This window comes from Myxocyprinus asiaticus, chromosome 7, assembly GCF_019703515.2.
Source record: "Myxocyprinus asiaticus isolate MX2 ecotype Aquarium Trade chromosome 7, UBuf_Myxa_2, whole genome shotgun sequence".
Classification (NCBI taxonomy): Eukaryota; Metazoa; Chordata; class Actinopteri; order Cypriniformes; family Catostomidae; genus Myxocyprinus; species Myxocyprinus asiaticus.
The window spans coordinates 16,411,268-16,430,992 of record NC_059350.1 but is presented as its reverse complement, the minus strand read 5'-3'; the positions used below and the strand labels follow the sequence as shown (position 1 = coordinate 16,430,992).

Genomic DNA, 19,725 nt, shown 5'->3' with positions numbered 1-19,725 from the left:
TGAGAGAAGAGCTAGTGAGGCCTGTAATCGTCACTGAATCAGAGTGTCAGAGATTCACTTCCTTTCCTCTTGGTTTTAACTGTGACTAGATAAAAAAAAAAAAATAAAATAAACAGCTTCTGGAATATTACTTGCTCTCCGCATCACTCTTGCTCAGGAATAATTCACCACCCGAAAGCAAAACGTGAATTATTCACCAATTTCCATGTCTTCAGTGACCTGAAACCACAGGGGCAAGCGTGACATGTGTACCAGTCTTGTTTCGCCTGTTTGCAGGTGTGTGTGTGTATGTTTGCAGCTGTCACATCTGGTCTCACTGTCTCTCTCTGCAGGCATTGCAGTGGATAAGAATGGGTTCATCTACTTTGTGGATGGTACCATGATCAGGAAGGTAGACAGGAACGGCATTATCTCAACACTGCTGGGCTCTAATGACCTCACATCTGCTCGGCCTCTGACCTGTGATACCAGCATGCACATTGGACAGGTATATATCCACACTCGCCTGAAGAAGCCACTGCTTAATGCATTTTAATATTAAATATTAATCTGGTCAATTGCTGGAACAAAAGTAGAAAACCCAGAATACTGGTAATGAGAAAGCAATCATGATTTATAGAGGAGCTGAATTCACTCTAGTTTTGCCACTGGGCTAAAACAAAATATTAGGGAGCAGAAAGGTCAAAATATTTTTGTGCATGCTCTGTTTATTTCAGAATGTGATCTGTGATTCTCCATACAAAGATTTAGCTGTTTAAACCAGATCCTCTGACTTTGTTGCGGAAGTGGTGTTAGACTTACTGGCCTCATTTTAAAGATAAAAGCAAAAGCTGGTATCATTTGAAACTTTTGCCTCACTCGGACCGAATGGCAGAATTGTTTCTCATTTTGTCCCTGAAAAAAATGTAAAAGGGTTAAATTGAGCAGCTATAATTATTAAAACTATTATTAAACAATTATAATTGTTATTATTATTATTATTATTATTACAATTATTATTATTACACCCCTATTTAGCATGTCAACTAGGGGTGTAACGATTCGAATTTCTCACGGTTCGGTTTGTATCACGGTTTTAGGGTCACAGTTTCGGTACGGTTCGGTATTTGCTTTGTTCAGAAAAAAATGTATTACTGCCAAATCCAAAGAATAATCTATTTGGTAAACACTTCAACAGGTTTGCCCTTCAATAACAATCATTGTTTTACAACAGTAACCATAGTTTAACCATGGTGACAGCAGTCATGGTTACTACAATATGACTACAGTAAAACCATGGTTAATTTTCGTCAGGGTCCTTAACTAAAAAAATTAAATAAAAAAATTATCTAATTACTAATTCAACATTTTAACTTAATACCTGCACTAATACGCTACATGCATCAACATAGAGTTCACTTCAAATTAATCTCAACATATATTCAATATTCGGAAGCTGTACATGACTATAAAAGAAATAACCTTGCTATTATAATGCACACGAGAAGGGATGTTGTGATAATGCTGTTCGAGTATTTTAATAATACATGGAAATCCCACATGAACACCCCAAGCGCTTTAGTTATTGTTTCATGTCTGTCCGAATTATCACTGAGTGCCTGCTTAAAAATGGAAGGGATTGTGTGTGGTTTCGGCTCACCTGCGGCTGTTTCCCTGGGTGATGTCAGCGTAAATTATTAATCATGTATCAATGTATTACTAAAACAGCATTTTATTGCCATTAATCAAAGCGCATTATTGATGCTTGCGATAGATTACAGCCACGCGAGGAAACAAGAAGAACTTGTGCACTGTGCGTGTGCATTTTAAACCATCACACGCATTATTGGCATACATTACAAATATACAGTACTCACGCCGAGCGATGTCTGCAAACAGTGTCTGTATTGTAAATGTTTTCTGACCACCGCTGTTGTAATTGACTGCAAAAAGAACATTTTCCCAGAAAGGAGAAACGCATGGTGCTCTCTATCAGCGGCTTGTTTTCTCCACTTGCCATTTTCAACTACACAAAACGCTTGCAGAACAGTGATGTCATCAAGTTGACCCATGTGAAACACAGGCAGAGCGTATCCATCTACAGATCCATTCAGGTGCATTAGCGGAGGTTGTAACTGTGCCTGTCTGTTTGACACTTTGTTTTCTTCACCAAACCTTGTGCTCCAGATGTGTCATTAAACTTGTGGTGAACTGACCGCGGTGCCAATGCTTTCCGACTGTGGGTGTCGAACAGTACGGTTCGTTTTTTTAAAGAGAACAGTTACATTCCTCATGTCAACTGAGTGGCTCAGTGTGTTATAGCAGTGGTTTATAGTTCAAAAGGTTGTGGGTTCAAATCCTAACCTCTGAAAGTCATTCTGTAATAAGTCATGTAGTTTTGGTGAATTTTGTATATTGCTCAATGAGTGGTTGCTGGGCTGTTCCACAATCAAGTTCTGAATTTGGTGGCTGTTAGCCTAGCAGCTGAGTGAACTGGTGGTTAGAGTCATGAAATGTCAAACAGAGGGTTCACGGTTTGATTCCTACCTTAGCAAGTCATTAGGCATTATATAGAAATGTGAGTAGTTCTGGAGATTTTTGTATTGTGCTACTGAATGGAGGCTGGGTTTTTCCCCAATCAAATGTTTATTTGCATCTTTGTTGAAAAGTTACATGAATATAAAGTTGATCATGGTAAAAGCTGTGCTCGGCTGTGATTCATCAAAGCTTGGCATGTCCCTTTGTTGACTGGCAACGTTGTGGCTGTGTGGTGAAGTGAATAGCACACTGAACTGTGGAATGGAAAGTTGTGAGTTCAAATCTGTCCGGGGGCAATGTGATCTGTGTTTGCTCTGTGAGATCTTTGGGTTGTGCAGTGGTTTTCATGCTGGTGCTTAGCCCTGTAATTGCTGCTTGCAGCTATATTTATTATTATTATTATTGAAATTATCCAAATAAAGTTGTAGTGCTTAAATGACCCTCACATAGTGTTTCTCAATCTAGAATCATATGCTGTTCGTGAAGTCCACTAAAATCTGAATTAGTTTGTTTTTCCAGCCTTGTCGTAGACTGCACTCTGATCTACTCACTATCCACTGGCCTCAAGATATACATTAAGGCCCAAATCAGGAACAGTCTTAGAATGAAGTGCAAACCAAAAGCCTGAGATCAGCCATCTGAGGCAGCCTCCACCCATTCCAGAGTAAAGACCAGAGGAACTTCCTTGAAAGGCTGGAGCTCCACCCTCTGGCTGCTCTTACTCTGGTGCTGATGGCTAAATGCATCAAATCACCTGAGCTTATAGTGTAATTAATATCAAATCTGCAATTTTATTCACTGGGCACTTTGAGACCAATGGTGCATGATGCTTTTGTTGTTCATTGGAAACACAGGTTTGACTCCATTGTTTGAAAAGGTTTTTAAAATATGCAGTATCTTAGTTACTTTATAACTTCTTTGAAAGCTGAAGTTTTTGTGATGTTAAAATACTTTCTCCCTATCCCAGCTCGATATGCATATGCAGCTGTAAGTAAGCCATTGATTTCCTCAAAAGTGTAAACACTGTGGCTCTGCTGTTTGCATGCAGGTTTATCATCAAGATGATTTTTACTTTTAAAAATAAAAAATAAAAAAATAAAAAAAAACACTATGAAATATTTATTTAATTCTGAAATTCGTCTGGAATCTTCGAGGTGGAATCCTTCGACCCCTCTTTTTCTGTTTTCTGATCTCCCCACTAACCCCATTTGTCTCTGTCTAAGTGATGGCATTTGGGGAGGAGACATAAGACTGTTTCTGAACACACTCTTGGGTCCAGGCTAAGTGAAGCTCAATGAAGTATGGACAGACCTAGACAGCTGGTGTCAGCCTCACAATTACCCAAACGGTTTCTGTAGCGAGTCATCGATGCGCACCATTAAGGATATATACAGCTCAACCTACACAACTGTCACCTACCTCAGTAAAGCCAATAGGGACAACAGAAAATAACTCATACAGAGCATACTCTTCAAGAAGCTATTCATGGAATCCTTAGGGGCCGGTTGCATAAATCTTGTAGTCTGACATGTTAGTTGTTATAAATGTTACATCTTTGACGGTTCGGTTGACCGACAGATTGACACCATTAACTTTTTCCATTTTTGTGGTTCAAGCATTGTGTTTTTTATCATTTGTGTTGGAATGTAGTTGAAATGCTACATTTATTAATTAAAATGTATTTAACAACATTGCAATCCTCTAATATGCAGTTGTTTTCTTGAGGGAATGCTCTGTCTAGCACCTACTGTGGGCCATTTTGTTTAAATGTGTTCTGTGTCTTACTCTTTCTGCAATGCAGTGTGAATTAGACTGTCTTACTAAAGACGGCCCTGAGCTTCTCTTACACATCTGGATTTGTCCAGCATCTTTAGTAAGTCAGACTAATTGTTAGATGCAGTCTTAAGTTAATGGCTATGTTTATCCAACTGGTTCGCTATTCTTTTACAGTGTTCTGTCACCATCAATTTACTAAAAGTACTCTCTACTTTTGAAGCTGTTAAGTTGCCTTATTATCTGGTGGTGACCCTGTGAGTTGGTGAAACATTTTTAGGGGGGATGTCATGGCTCACCCCATGTTTGCCCTGAGTAAAATCTGATCGTGGTTCATGCATAATGCAGAGGGTGGAATAACAGACGGGCCAGGTCTGAGCAGAGAAAGCTTTTAACCACAGGAGCTGCAGTTCAGCAACATTATGCTTTAATGCTCTGCTCTTCAAAGATGCTTCACCTTCCAGTGTGCCCATTTTAGTTGAGAGCAACAACAAAAATGGACAGAGAGAAAAGGAAATTGAAAGAGAACGATGAATGTCCCAGTCAAGTTTATTCCAGTGAGACACGGTCTTTCCATCAATGTTCATTCAAAGCTTTAGAAACACTCATAATAATATTGTCAGCATACTGTATCTTTGCAAGGGCAAGATATAGATTATGCAGTTGCATAATCATTCCCCACTGGCACTTGGCAGCATTATCGAAGTTGTCGAGACTGTAAAGTACTGGAGAAATATTAAAACCAGATAATTCAGGCAGATGAGGATATTTTCTAGGAATGAATACTTGTGCTTCCTTGGTAGAAAGCCTTTGAGATACCAGAGAAAGTGGTCTGCTAGTGAGTGATTTTATTTTCATTAACAGATGTCCAGACAAGACTGTCCTTGCAAACTATCTTTAAAAGTCTTGTTGAGGTATTGCAATCCTCCATGTGGACAATGTTGTTCTCATTGTTTTGCTTTTGTGTGCCAGGAAGTTGTTCCCTCTAGGCACTGAAGAATTGCATCCCGTTGCAAAATAAATGATCCAGCAACGGGTAAATCGAATGAACTAGAGGCACACAATGTATTAAGCCTCCAAAGTAAAGGATCCTTCTTCATCAGTGTCAGACCCAAGCATCAACTGCGCACAGAGTGAGAGAGCAGGAGGGAGATGTAATAACCTGTTTGTGTGTGAGTTTGTGTGTGTTTGCAAGAGTCCATAAGTGATCAACCCCTTGTTTGCTCTATCCTCTACACAGGTGCGTTTAGAGTGGCCTACAGACCTGGCCATCAACCCAATGGACAATTCCATATATGTGCTTGACAACAATGTGGTGCTACAGATCACTGAGAACAGGCAGGTTCGCATCGTGGCAGGCAGGCCGATGCATTGCCAGGTGCCAGGCATCGAGTACGCAATGGGAAAGCGTGCCATCCAGACCACTCTAGAAGGTGCGACAGCTATTGCACTCTCCTACAGTGGTTTGCTCTATATTGCTGAGACGGATGAAAAGAAGATCAACCGTATCAGACAAGTTAGCACCGAGGGCGAGATTTCTCACCTGGCAGGAGCGCCCTCTGACTGCGATTGTAAGAACGATGCTAACTGTGATTGTTACCAGACAGGTGATGGGTATGCCAAAGACGCACGGCTAAATGCACCTTCTTCCCTGGTGGTATCTCCTGACGGAACGCTTTACGTTGCTGACTTGGGAAACATTCGGATCCGTGCCATACGTCGCAATCGACCTCCACAAGTTTCTTCGGGTCTTTATGAAGTTGCTTCACCTGCAACACAAGAACTCTACGTGTTTGATGCCAATGGAACGCATCAGTATACAATGAGCTTGGTCACTGGTGACTATAAGTACAACTTTAGCTATAGTAATGAGGATGATGTCACAGCTGTAACAGATAGCAATGGAAATACACTCCGGGTTCGCCGTGACCCCAACCGGATGCCAGTCCGCATCGTTGCCCCCGACAACCAGGTCATTTGGCTGATGATTGGCACAAATGGAGGGCTTAAGACACTCACTGCACAGGGGCAGGAGCTGGTACTCTTCACCTACCATGGTAACAGCGGCCTGCTAGCCACAAAGAGCATCCAAATTGGTTGGTCGACATTTTATGAGTGAGTGCTTTAACTAATCCCATTAAACTGCTGCAGAACACATCTCTACACCTATCTACAACTACACATGCATGCACATGCAATATATAGCTATAACATTAACATAAACTTGTGCATATACATTGGAACCAAAAAGTATTTGCACACTAAAGCCACAATATAAAAAATAAAAAAATGAAAGTATTTGCATTATATAAAAAATATCAGACCAAGAATAATTATTTAAATAAATATAGCACACAGATACATTTTCAAGCAAAGTTTTTTTTAGGTTTAAAATGATAAAACGATAGATATATGGATCAAAATCTAGACACTTTCTGTTTGTCAAACTTAGCAATAGTTGAACTACACCTTTGGTTGCTCCGTTACGTCACCTGTGTGAACTTATTATCATAAAATAATTTTACTAAAAATCAGACTTGTTTTAAAAAAGCATTAGAAAAAGTAGCTAAGAAAAGTGAAGATAGTTCTGATCACATATCTATCATATAGATATATATATATATATATATATATATATTCACACACACCGATCAGCCACAACATTAAAACCACCTGCCTAATATTGTGTAGGTCCCCCTCGTGCCACCAAAACAGTGCCAACCCACATCTCAGAATAGCATTCTGAGATGCTGTTCTTCTCACCACAGTTGTACAGAGCGGTTATCTGAGTTACTGTAGACTCAGTTCGAACCAGTCTGGCCATTCTCTGTTGACCTCTCTCATCAACAAGGCATTTCTGTCCACAGAACTGCCGCTCACTGGATGTTTTTTGTTTTTGGCTTCATTCTGAGTCAATTCTGGGTTGTGTGTGAAAATTTCAGGAGTTCAGCAGTTACAGAAATACTCAAACCAGTCCGTCTGGCACCAACAATCATCATGCTATTATCTAATCAGCCAATTGTGTAGCAGCAGTGCAGTGCATAAAATAATGCAGATACGGGTCAGGAGCTTCAGTTAATGTTCACATTAACCATCAGAATGGGGAAAAAATATGATCTCAGTTATTTGGATTGTGGTGTGATTGTTAGTGCCAGATGGGCTGGTTTGAATATTTTCATGCACAGCAGTCTCTTGAATTTACTCCGAATGGTGCCAAAAACAAAAAACATCCAGTGAGCAGCAGTTCTGTGGTCGGAAATGCCTTGTTGATGAGAGAGGTCAACAGAGAATGGCCAGGCTGGTTCGAACTGACAAAGTCTACAGTAACTCAGATAACTGCTCTGTACAATTGTGGTGAGAAGAATAGTATCTCAGAATGCTATACTGAGATGCGGGTTGGTGCTGTTTTTTTTTTTGTTTTTTTTTGTGGATCTAATGCAATGACATTCAATATTAATAAGTGTGAGTTTATATGTCTAAACTATCTGAAGCTACTGTGTATACTGACTATAGAACCAGAGTGCAGATTGAGATGTATAATTTTCATTAGATGGGCAGATTTGCGGGACTTTTGGATGTATGTATGGTTTAGCGCACATTCCAGCTCTAGGGTTTAATGCTTCTCTAAATCTTCTCCTTCAGAAAAAGCACAGCCTGTAGTTACCAAACCTACCATTTCATTTCACATCATACTATTTAGAGCATGATGAAAATGCTAAATGTATTTGAATGACGTTTTCCGACAAGTGGTTTACTGAAAGGTTTTGCATAATGCCAGTCTAGGGTAGGTACTTCTGGCCAACATGTTGAACACAGTGTCTGTGCACCTACTTTGCCATAGCCACAAAGCTTTGCAGGCATTAACAGGCCTGAACGATTGAGAATATAATGAGTAGTGTCATATGAAGGACTGCTTTTATTGTTTCCGGGTGAGGATTAATCTGCACTTTAGACAGAAAATGTCATGCGGACAGTTGTGAATGTGTCAAAAAGCAAACCACACAGGAATAAAATAGCCTATTCAAGTTTTTTTTTACGCAACATTTTTTCTTCACTTGTATTCACAAATCAAGTTGTCCATTTGACCTCGTTCAGAAGACATACAAGACTGACTCTAAACCTTACATTTCATCTTACACTGCTTAACTGAAATGCCAACGTGGGAACTACTGACTGCACATCAGTAAGGTTCAATTGCATGAAGGTGCTCTAATGGCATTTTTGGTTTCCAGCTATGACAGTGAGGGACGTCTGACAAACGTGACCTTCCCCACGGGGGTTATCACCAGTCTGATTGGAGAGATGGACAGAGCCCTAACAGTGGACATTGAGACCTCAGGACGAGACGATGATGTCAGCATCACCACCAATCTCTCCTCCATTGACTCCTTTTACACATTAGTTCAAGGTGCATACTGGATTACACCAAGTTTCTACTGTATTATCAGATTAAACAACCCTGACCCCTGATTGCTCCATAAACTGACCTGTTGCTTTAAGCCTTGGCAATGTTCCACATTGCTAATCAAGCTGAAACTCATTTGTTAAATCAATAGTAATGACCAAATACTTATTACTCTTTCATTACAGCTTAAATTGTCAGATGGGGATTTATAGTTTCACAATAATCATAGCACATACGCGAATGAAAAGGACTGGATAGCTGGGCTCTGAAATAATACATTTACATAGCAGCAATTTAAATGGTGAGGTAAAGAGCAAGAATGGGGTGACTAGATGTGAAAGTGCAAAGATTCTAAAAAGGGAGAGTTCACCCAAGAATTTAAATTATTTCATAATTTACTCAACCCCATGGTGTTCCAAACTGCACGACTTTTTCGTTTCATTGTATTTTTTTTCATTCAATGAAAGTTAATGGTGACTGAGTCTGTCAGTTCCTAACATTCTGCCTAACATTTCCTTTTGTGTTCCATGGAAGAAAGTAAGTCCTATGTTTTGTAAAGACATAAAGATGAGTAAATGATGACAGAATTTTCAATTTTGGGTGAACTATCCTTTTAAGAATCTTTGCACATTTAGTCGCCCAATTTTTGCTTTTTACCTCACTCTTTAAATATGTACATTTACAACAGATTATTTTTTTTTTTTATTAATACAATGTATTAAAAGTTTTACAGAGCAATCATGACAAAACCCAACAAAAGTTCATGGGGTTTTACTTTATAAATCTCTTTCTAACCTCCTTAATTGACTTGAGAATAAAAAACAGTCAAGATGGTGATGTTGCCACACTGAATTTGCAGTGCTAGCTTAACATAATCCCCATGTTCCCCTCTTTTCTCTTTCTTGCTCTTTCCCTCCCCATAGATCAACTAAGAAACAGCTACCAGGTGGGCTTTGATAACTCTATGAGGGTTATCTACGCCAATGGAATGGACTCACACTTCCAGACCGAGCCTCATATTCTTGCTGGTGCATCCAACCCGACCGTAGCCAGAAGAAACATGACCCTGCCTGGAGAGAATGGACAGAACCTGGTGGAGTGGCGCTTTAGAAAAGAGCAAAACAGGGGGAAAGTCGCAGTGTTCGGCAGGAAACTCAGGGTATGTAAATATATTTTTTTTAGAGCTTTTTGTCTCTCGCAGACTCCCACTGCCTATACTTTGTCGAGATAATTATATATTAGTATAGTCAGAATAATACATTATGACAACTGTCACTATAATATTCTTTATTGATGCATTATTTGAGAGCTTTACATTATAGGGATTTAAAGTATGTATTAGTATTTCTGCAAACATAAAAATGAGGTTTCATCATTGATCTTAACTGTTAACCCTCATACCCATATTGCTTTTTAAACTAGAACTAATTCTGATATCACTCTGACACATATTAGAGAATGGATGGGCTTTTGTATCCAGCCATTCTTTGGGACCAGCCTCTTTCAGTGAATCAGACTCTAAATATTTTTCTTTGCTATAAACAGCAATTGCATCATTACAGAGTCCTCTGTTTTTCTTTCTCCTTTTTCTTTGGTGCCATAAGAGAAGCAGGTCATCTCAGCCCCCCAGGAAAGTGGTCCAGTCTCTTATATGAGAAACTGTTCCAGAATTTCAAAGCTTGAGAATGTCAAACATAGAACAGAGCACTTTTGATGACAAATGCTCTCAAGTTTCTCAAAATCTAAAGATGAAGAAGGATAGCAATGAGATTTAAAATGTTTTAGTGATCAATATGTATCCAATTTTTAAATTGTCTTCAGTCCTTAAAGTGATATATGTAACTGAAGATTGGTTAATCAACTCTACAGAAAAATGTCAAGCCTGTTGTTAGTGATGAAAGCTATAAATATAATTTTTTCTTTTCACAAAGGTCAACGGTAGAAACCTGCTCTCTGTGGACTATGACCGAACGCTGCGGACAGAGAAAGTATATGATGACCATCGAAAGTTCCTCCTAAAGATTGTGTATGATGCCTCCGGTCATCCTACACTGTGGGTGCCCAGCAGTAAACTAATGTCTGTCAACCTCACCTACTCCAGCACTGGCCAGGTCACAAGCATCCAGAGAGGCCCCACATCTGAGAGGGTAGAATATGACAGCCAGGGAAGAATAGTCTCCAGAACCTTTGCCGACGGCAAAACTTGGAGTTACACTTATCTGGACAAGGTGAGAATTGTGGATTTTCCCAATAGTTCCTAGGCCTCTTATACCAGAAGATATGCTGATTTACTTTTTATAAAACATTTTTATATATATATATATATATATTTCCAAATGTCCGAAATCTTTGCACGGATATTTAAATAGTCAAAGTACTAAATTCCTTGTGTCAAAGTCAGCATACTTTAACACATAGGCCTACATACTATACTTCAATCTAGAACAAAGATTATCAAATGTATGTCTCACTAATTTAAGGTTAAGAGAGGCACTGACAGATTGGCTGTCAGCAGATCTGTTTGGCCTTAAGATCAAGGTGACCACAATGCTCCACTATAACTAAGATTTAGTGATGGTTATGCCATTTGAATGGGCTCTCTAGTAGCACATCTTCATCATTGTGTCAGCATTAAAAACAATGAAGTTTGCTTGTCCGAAGAAAACTGAGAGAAATGCCTGCACTATAAAGAGCCCTAGTCATCCTGGGGTTAGAAATTTCCTTTGAATTGTGGCTGGTTTATGGACTTCAGGATCTGGGGAATACCATAAGGGAGCGAAGAGGAATGTTGCAGATGTTTTTTGAGGGAAATGGCTTAGTGAGCACTCATACAGACAAAGTTACACTCTCAAAAGGAGACCATGGGGAGAAGTCAGGGTTTGAGCCCAGTCTAATGATACCATAAAGGCAAGAAAGAAAGACAAACACCTACAACCCTTTATACTTGCAAGGAATTACACCCTTATTGTCTGCTGTTATTCTGCATGTACCCTTGTAAATATTGATACATCAAATTATTTTTATGGACTTTGGTTTTTGCAGATTATCAGTTAGATATAAAAGTGAGATTCCTCCAAGAGAGCGCTCATCTGAAACAAGTTTTGTGGAAAGAAAAGCCCCTATGTGAGAATGTGTATATTAAATATACATGGCTTGCCTACCTTTCCATTGCCTGCCACATCTGCAGGTAGCATGACCAGAGAGAGTATATCAATGGGAAAAACATATGCCACCAACAGTGCCCTGGGATCTAGAATAATGTCTGTCCAAGTATGGTTGACAAGGTGAAGGCTTCTCACAGGTAGCAGCCTCAGAGATGGGGAAGCTTTGGAGAATAGCCCTCAGATTCTGCCTGCCTCCCTGTGGGCACCAGTTATTGTGCTTTATTACCAGGCACGTAGATGAAGATGTAGATGAATGTATGTGGAGTGACTTTGGTAGCTTTGAATTCCACAGTCTCAGATCCATTGAACACAGGGCCCAAGGGATATCTGTTAAGTGCCATGGTGTGAAACATATTTATCATCCCTTGCTTCACCGTCCTTCGCTTCTCGCGTTGTCCAAGAAAACCATGAATCATTCATAACTCATGGACAACTTGCTGACTAGTTTGTTTACCTCAAGTTTCAAGCTTAGCATAGAGATGAATTTTAAAATCCTTTTTTCTTTTTTCAAGTATGCTTCCTCAATATGCAGAGCAGGTTACCTACTGTTTTATTAAGTGACTGCGGTTTTAACCCCACCTTATGAGATAAGTACAGCCACATCATGAGGCTAAGACCCGTAATTACTAAACATTTTACAGTTACGCAGCCATACACATTCATCAGACCTGAATTAAAAACTTGAGGGTCATGGAGAACACAATTAGCAAAGAATAGATCGCTAAATGGAACCTTAATACCCCTTCTCCTTTACACACCATGTACATTTTAAAAGCATTTAAGAAAATCATGAAAGTTTTTTGTTTACATTAATTTCTCATCTCTCTTTTCAATTTCCAGTCCATGGTTCTTCTTTTACACAGTCAGCGGCAGTACATCTTTGATTACGATCTCCAGGATCGACTCTCTGCCATCACTATGCCTAGCGTGGCCCGCCACACCATGCAAACCATCCGCTCTGTTGGTTACTATCGCAACATCTACAATCCACCCGAAAGTAATGCCTCTGTAACGGTAGACTACAGTGAGGATGGCCAGCTCTTGCGGGTGGCGCACTTGGGCACTGGCCGGCGTGTCCTCTATAAGTACCGCAGACAGAACAAGCTGTCTGAGATCCTCTACGACAGCACACGGGTTAGCTTCACCTATGATGAGACAGCGGGTGTGCTCAAAACTGTCAACCTACAGAGTGAGGGCTTCATTTGTTCAATCAGATATCGACAAATAGGCCCACTAGTGGACCGACAGATATTCCGCTTTAGTGAGGATGGCATGGTAAATGCACGCTTTGACTACACCTATGACAACAGTTTCCGAGTCACCAGCATGCAGGGAGTTATCAATGAAACTCCACTTCCAATTGACCTCTATCAGTTTGATGATATTTCCGGCAAGGTAGAGCAGTTTGGCAAATTTGGAGTCATTTATTATGACATTAACCAGATCATCTCCACAGCTGTCATGACCTATACGAAGCACTTCGATGTCCATGGTCGCATCAAGGAGATCCAGTATGAGATCTTTCGCTCCCTCATGTACTGGATAACAATCCAGTATGACAACATGGGCCGTGTCACCAAAAGGGAAATAAAGATCGGCCCTTTTGCCAACACCACCAAATATGGCTATGAGTACGATGTTGATGGGCAGCTGCAGACTGTCTACCTGAATGAGAAAATGATGTGGCGGTACAATTATGACCTGAATGGAAACCTACACCTGTTGAACCCTGGTAACAGTGCTCGACTCACTCCCCTCCGTTATGACCTTCGGGACCGCATCACGCGACTGGGTGACGTGCAGTACCGCATGGACGAAGATGGCTTTCTGCGCCAAAGGGGTGCAGAAATCTTTGAGTACAACTCTAAGGGCCTCCTGGTTCGGGTACACAGCAAAGCCAGTGGCTGGACCATCCAGTACCGTTATGATGGGCTAGGAAGACGCCTTGCCTCTCGCAATACTCTGGGCCAGCACCTTCAGTTCTTCTATGCTGATCTCAACTACCCTACACGCATCACCCACGTGTATAACCATTCCAGCTCAGAGATCACCTCGCTGTACTATGACCTCCAAGGCCATCTGTTTGCTATGGAGATCAGCAGTGGTGAAGAGTTTTACATAGCTTGCGACAATACAGGAACACCACTCGCTGTCTTCAGCAGCAATGGGCTGCTCCTCAAGCAGGTACAATATACTGCTTATGGAGAAATCTACTTTGACTCCAACCCAGACTTCCAGTTGGTTATTGGATTCCATGGTGGTTTGTATGACCCTTTAACAAGACTGTTGCACTTCGGAGAGCGAGATTATGACATTCAAGCCGGCCGTTGGACCACCCCAGATATTAGCACCTGGACCAGGGTGGGCAAGGACCCTGCTCCCTTTAACTTGTATATGTTCCGCAATAACAATCCCATCAGCAAGGTACATGAGGTCAAGGAGTATGTCACAGGTGAGATTCTACTTATTGTAATTGTCTTTTACTTAAATGAGCATGATTTTTTTTTTTTTTTTTTTTTTTTTTTTTTTTATAATCAAGCTATTTGTAGATATAAACAAATCCTATTTATTGTAAATATCCATAACTGAATTTACTGTATTAAGCAGCCCCTGAATTGTCTTTTTTAACAATGACTCTTCTTTCATCCATAGACGTCAACATCTGGCTGGTGACATTTGGCTTCCACCTGCACAACGTCATCCCAGGGTTTCCCATCCCCAAGTTTGACCTCACCCAGCCCTCACTGGAAATGAGGAAGAGTCAACTTTGGGATGATCTACCAGTAAGCTGTCTAGCTCCCTATTTATTTCTCCTCAATATTTTAAGCGTTCTGTGACTTACAAGAACTACTTGGCGGGATTTTCCTAAAACTACTACTATCACCACTGCAGTTTAAAAGATATAAACAAAATTCAAGGTGGTCCTTGGCTCAGCATGACTTTTCAGAATTATGTAAATGTGTTTATTGATTGGTTTCAGCTACGTTGAGACTCAGTGTTGATAAACTATTTCACTTTATTTGCTAAAAAAAAAAAATGTCAGTACATACAGCCACCACTAATGTGTCTTTTTCTGTTCTCTGTAGTCCATCTCAGGGGTCCAGCAGGAGGTTATGCGGCAGGCCAAGGCTTTCCTATCCTTCGAGAGGATGCCGGAGATCCAGTTGAGCCGAAGACGCTCTAGCCGAGAAAAACCTTGGTTGTGGTTTGCCACAGTCAAATCCCTCATTGGTAAAGGTGTGATGCTTGCCATTACCAGTAAGGGCCAGGTAGCCACCAACGCACTGAACATCGCGAATGAAGACTGCATTAAAGTTGCCACCGTGCTCAACAATGCCTTCTATCTGGAAGATCTACACTTCACAGTGGAAGGCCACGACACTCACTACTTCATAAAGACCAGCCTGCCAGAGAGCGACCTGGGTGCACTGCGACTTACCAGCGGCCGCAAGAGTCTAGAGAATGGTGTCAATGTAACGGTTTCACAGTCCACAACTGTGGTCAACGGGCGCACACGTCGCTTTGCAGATGTGGAGTTGCAGTATGGAGCATTGGCTCTGCATGTGCGCTACGGCATGACACTGGATGAAGAGAAGGCACGAGTCCTGGAGCAGGCTCGCCAGAGAGCATTGTCTAGTGCTTGGGCACGAGAGCAACAGCGTGTACGTGATGGGGAGGAAGGGGTGCGTCTTTGGACAGAGGGGGAGAAGAGGCAGTTGCTCAGCTCTGGAAAGGTGCTGGGTTATGATGGCTACTATGTACTCTCAGTGGAGCAGTACCCTGAACTGGCCGACAGTGCCAATAATATCCAGTTCCTGAGGCAGAGCGAGATTGGGAAGAGGTAACAGTCTGCACAGCACAGGCTACCCAATGGACTTCTGCCCCTCTGCTCCCCAAGTTCCTCCTCTCATTTTACACAGTACCAGACCTCCCAGCCCAGAGACTAAACGGAAGGGGTTTAGGATAGAGAAATGAGGAGCTGCGCCTAAGTGCCACACACACAGTAATTATACAGGAAAAACTGAGGCACTTCCTCTCATAGACTGAACCACACCCCCGTCCTACATGTTGGTCCACACTGTTGCATTGAATGGTGAATGGGCTTTCTTGAAGAGAGCATCCAAGAAAAAAAACTCAGTTATGATTTGTGTTTTTCTTCTTTTTCTGCTTTTATATGTAAACCTTAAAGGTGACTTGGTCAATGATAAAACAGAAAAAAAAGACAAATGTGTTTACATGCAGAAACCACTGCAACCAGATAAACTAATATAATGCCTTTTTGGTAAGGCAGTGACTGTAATTCAGTGGTTTATACTGTCTCGGGCGTACTCATAAAAGGGTCCTTGCTCTCAGTTAAATGTTTTGTCGACTAGTAAAGACTGAGGTTTCCGAATGTGAGCTAGTTGATGCTTTCTCTCCATCTTTGATTTCTTAATGGACACAGTTGTGGTTCATATAATCAAATCTGAGTACAATCTCATTTCTGAAGTGGTGAACAGAGTGAAAACTGACCGAACAAAATATATAAATATATATCTATCTCATAACTGACCGGTCTTTTGACGAGATGTTAGAATATCTTTATGGATTTTTTAAAGTAAAAAAAAAGTTCCACTTATCCGTACAACAACAGTACAACAACATTAGGCGCAAAGAAAGTAATTTATGTACAGTGTTTTTACATAAAAATAAAATATTACAAATATTGAGACTTTTTTGTCTTGTCATGCATTACTGTTTATACTCATGAATTTTAGTATTTTATCTTATCAAACTTTATGGTAATGCTAATTGAAATAAAATCAGCTGTACTGTGTCATTGAATCTTCAACATTGTTTTTCTTCTCTTTCCATCTTCTGAAACTGATTGTTGCCATTTTTCTTCTTTTTTTTTTTTTCTATTTCGCTTAATGTCTTAATATGTCTTAATACATGTTCAGTGGTTTCATGGCTTTAAGCCTCTGTAATCAACATTAGGTTTAGAGTAGCTGTTTGCCAGTTGTTGGTTGAGTAATTACTAAACCCAGTTACTGAAAACTGGGTTTAGTAATTTACCAGAAATAAACTAAATTATTTCTTTACAGTAATGTCATGGTAGTGGTATTGTTCTGTCTTTTAGAGTTTCAAGCTTTAGCCTCACTTTATATCCAGAGATATTACCATTTCTTCAAAAAGTTTCTGCTCTTTGTAATGTTATAGATGAAGGACATATCAAACTAGCATTAATGTTTGCTGCCACTGGTAGCACAGAAAAAAGAAACCTCCCAAGGAGATGTCTCTGACTGGAATTTGTATCCCTGCATTTTAACCATGGCTCTAAACTCACACTTGACAGGAAGACAAGCTCAAACTCTCTTGAATCAAAAGGGTCATAGACAGAGCAGCAGAGAGCAGTGTGGGCTGTTCCAGTGGGCATAGATATTGCCGTATGATTATGCTACGATGCCAGAAATAAAAACTGTGTTTTGCAATAGGCCAAATTTATGTAACTGAAATAGCTTGGTTAGAAGTTTGAAAGGAAATATGAGAAATTTACAGATAACTAAATGTAGAAGTGAACAGTTGACTTCTAAGTTTTGATTTTCCTTCAGAGTGAAGAACACAAACTTACAAAAAAATGAATGAACAGAAAGAGAATTCCCTCATGACCCATGTGAAGGAAATTGCTTTAGGATTTATTTTACTTTGTAATATTTGACAGCCAATGTATTCATCTGAGAGCACCACAAACAGTGTGATCAGTTTGTCACCCAGACAGAAAAAAATTCTTAATTTGTATGCCTAGATGGACTGCCTCCTCCTTCAGATACTGTTTTGTAAAGGCTTTTTAAAGATTGTATAAAATAAATTGTTCAGACTAATGAATGAGAAAATATTGTTTCCATTTCTGTTTGTTGTTTTCCTATGACAAGTTTTTTAATCAATCAAGTAATTGTATGGCGGAGCTTATTTTTCTATTTGTGTGTGAATGGAGGTCTGAAGGGGATGTTTCAGAGCTGTGAGATTTTCCAGAACTCTGTATGAGATTCTATGTGGTATTATTGACTGATCTGCGAGAGTCTAAGCTCACTGTTAGGGTGAACTTTTCCTTCTGCGAACTGTTCCTTAAAGGTATAGTTCACCCTTGAAAATGCTGTCATCATTTACTGACCCTCATGTTGTTCCACACCTTCATGACTTTATATCTTCTTTGGAGCACAAAAGAAGATGTTAGGCAGAATGTTAGCCTCAGTCACCATTTACTTTCATTGCATCATTTTTCCATAAAATAAAAGTGAATGATGCCTGAGGCTCACATACTGCCAAACATCTTTTGTGTTCCGAGAAAAACGAATGAGTATATGACAACAGAATTTTCATTTTTGGGTGAACTAGCCCTTAAATATGAAATCTTAGAATAAGATGATCACTTAATTCTAAACACTATTAATAACATGAATGAGAACTGTAACCACTGCAATATTAACAACAAATTGTTTGCCCTAAAAGGTCTACATAGATTCTCCCAGTCACTTTGCGATACAGTGGTGTTGTTTGTTGAAGGAGTGGCCTCTCTACTCAGGAGCCCTTCAGTCAGTTTACAACGAAACTAAGTCCAAATAAAATTAATTGTTAGCAATTTCAATTTTCAACATTTGTTTCAGTCAACATAGTTGAAATATTCTCATTAAAATCCAGAACTAGCTCTTCAAAAGCAGATTTTGGGGATACATAACTGTAGCAGAATAGCAGTGAATATATTCTAAGTGTTTGTGTGAGCGGAAGTGAGAACAGAAAATGCCTGATATGCTTGCCATTGATTGCATGCATATACAGTGTAAACCCAATAAATCAACAGAAAATCACACTTTTTTTTTCTTACAGCTTTTTAGTGCCAATATGTATGTGGTCTTTTGGTATTTCTTTGCACTTTGATGTACATGTTTAAGATGATGCCTATACATTATACAATATTGCAGATGTCATGTCTCTGGTCCAATCTGAGGGAGATTGTAAAAACTGGTTATTTTTCCTAAAGGAAAGATACCTGTACAGAAAATCACAAGTATTTAATTTAAACGTTTCTAATAAATGGCATTGTTTTCACAAGGTTCACAGATACTTAACATTAACGGCGTTTCATATCTGAATTGATATGGGATTTGGTTAGCCTAACGTGTGCATTGTGGGACTGAATTTGTCTTCAGTTTGAGTACTGAAAATATGAAAATGCTGTGTGTAATTAGCTACCGCAACAAGTCAGCGGTTGTTTTTTTCTTTTTCTTTTTTTATTAATTTACAATTGTTTTTGGACAGCCACTACAATTTCTGTATTTTGAATTATCTGCGTTTTACATACTTGTTCCGAACGAGTACTACAAACTGAAGTGATTTTACCTGTAAATTCGATAACTTATCTTGCAGTCTCTCATTTGTAATAAGGATTTAGAGGATGTTGTAATGATGTTTTTACTTTCTCTTCTTGCTTTTGTATTGTTTTATAGCTATGCAGCATCTCAAAAAAGACTCATGGTTTCCATTTGTTAGACACATCTGTTTAGAGTGCAATTAAAGTGCAATTTTGATGTAATCTAAACTAGGTCACTGCTGGATTCATTACCTTTTATCTTCAACATGTTTAATGCTCCACAGAGATCAATCATAAAAATAAAATGTAATATTCAAAGGGGTTGTGTATTTATTAGTCCATTCCACAAATAATCACATAGTAATGTAACATACATTCCTAAAAAAATACAATCAATACCTAAACTTACACAAGGCAAAAAATGACAGATAAAATAGAAATGTATGTTTTAATTTAAATATATATTATTAAAACGGTCACATAAAATTTGTCACATACATACAGTGCCGACTTGATTT

The 19,725-nt window shown here is 39.6% G+C and overlaps 1 protein-coding gene across 1 annotated transcript in view; it reads left to right on the top strand.

Annotated features, from left to right (window-relative positions):
- The window catches only part of tenm3 (teneurin transmembrane protein 3), a 211,850-nt gene extending 192,325 nt beyond the window's left edge, over positions 1–19,525 (top strand). The window contains exons 21-28 of the mRNA XM_051702870.1: positions 333–487; positions 5,531–6,405; positions 8,523–8,698; positions 9,619–9,854; positions 10,627–10,923; positions 12,700–14,311; positions 14,512–14,642; positions 14,946–19,525. Coding sequence (XP_051558830.1) covers positions 333–487; positions 5,531–6,405; positions 8,523–8,698; positions 9,619–9,854; positions 10,627–10,923; positions 12,700–14,311; positions 14,512–14,642; positions 14,946–15,704 — 4,241 coding nt within the window. The 3' untranslated portion in view covers positions 15,705–19,525. The remainder of the gene's footprint in view (positions 1–332; positions 488–5,530; positions 6,406–8,522; positions 8,699–9,618; positions 9,855–10,626; positions 10,924–12,699; positions 14,312–14,511; positions 14,643–14,945) is intronic.
- Positions 19,526–19,725: the final 200 nt, after the last annotated feature.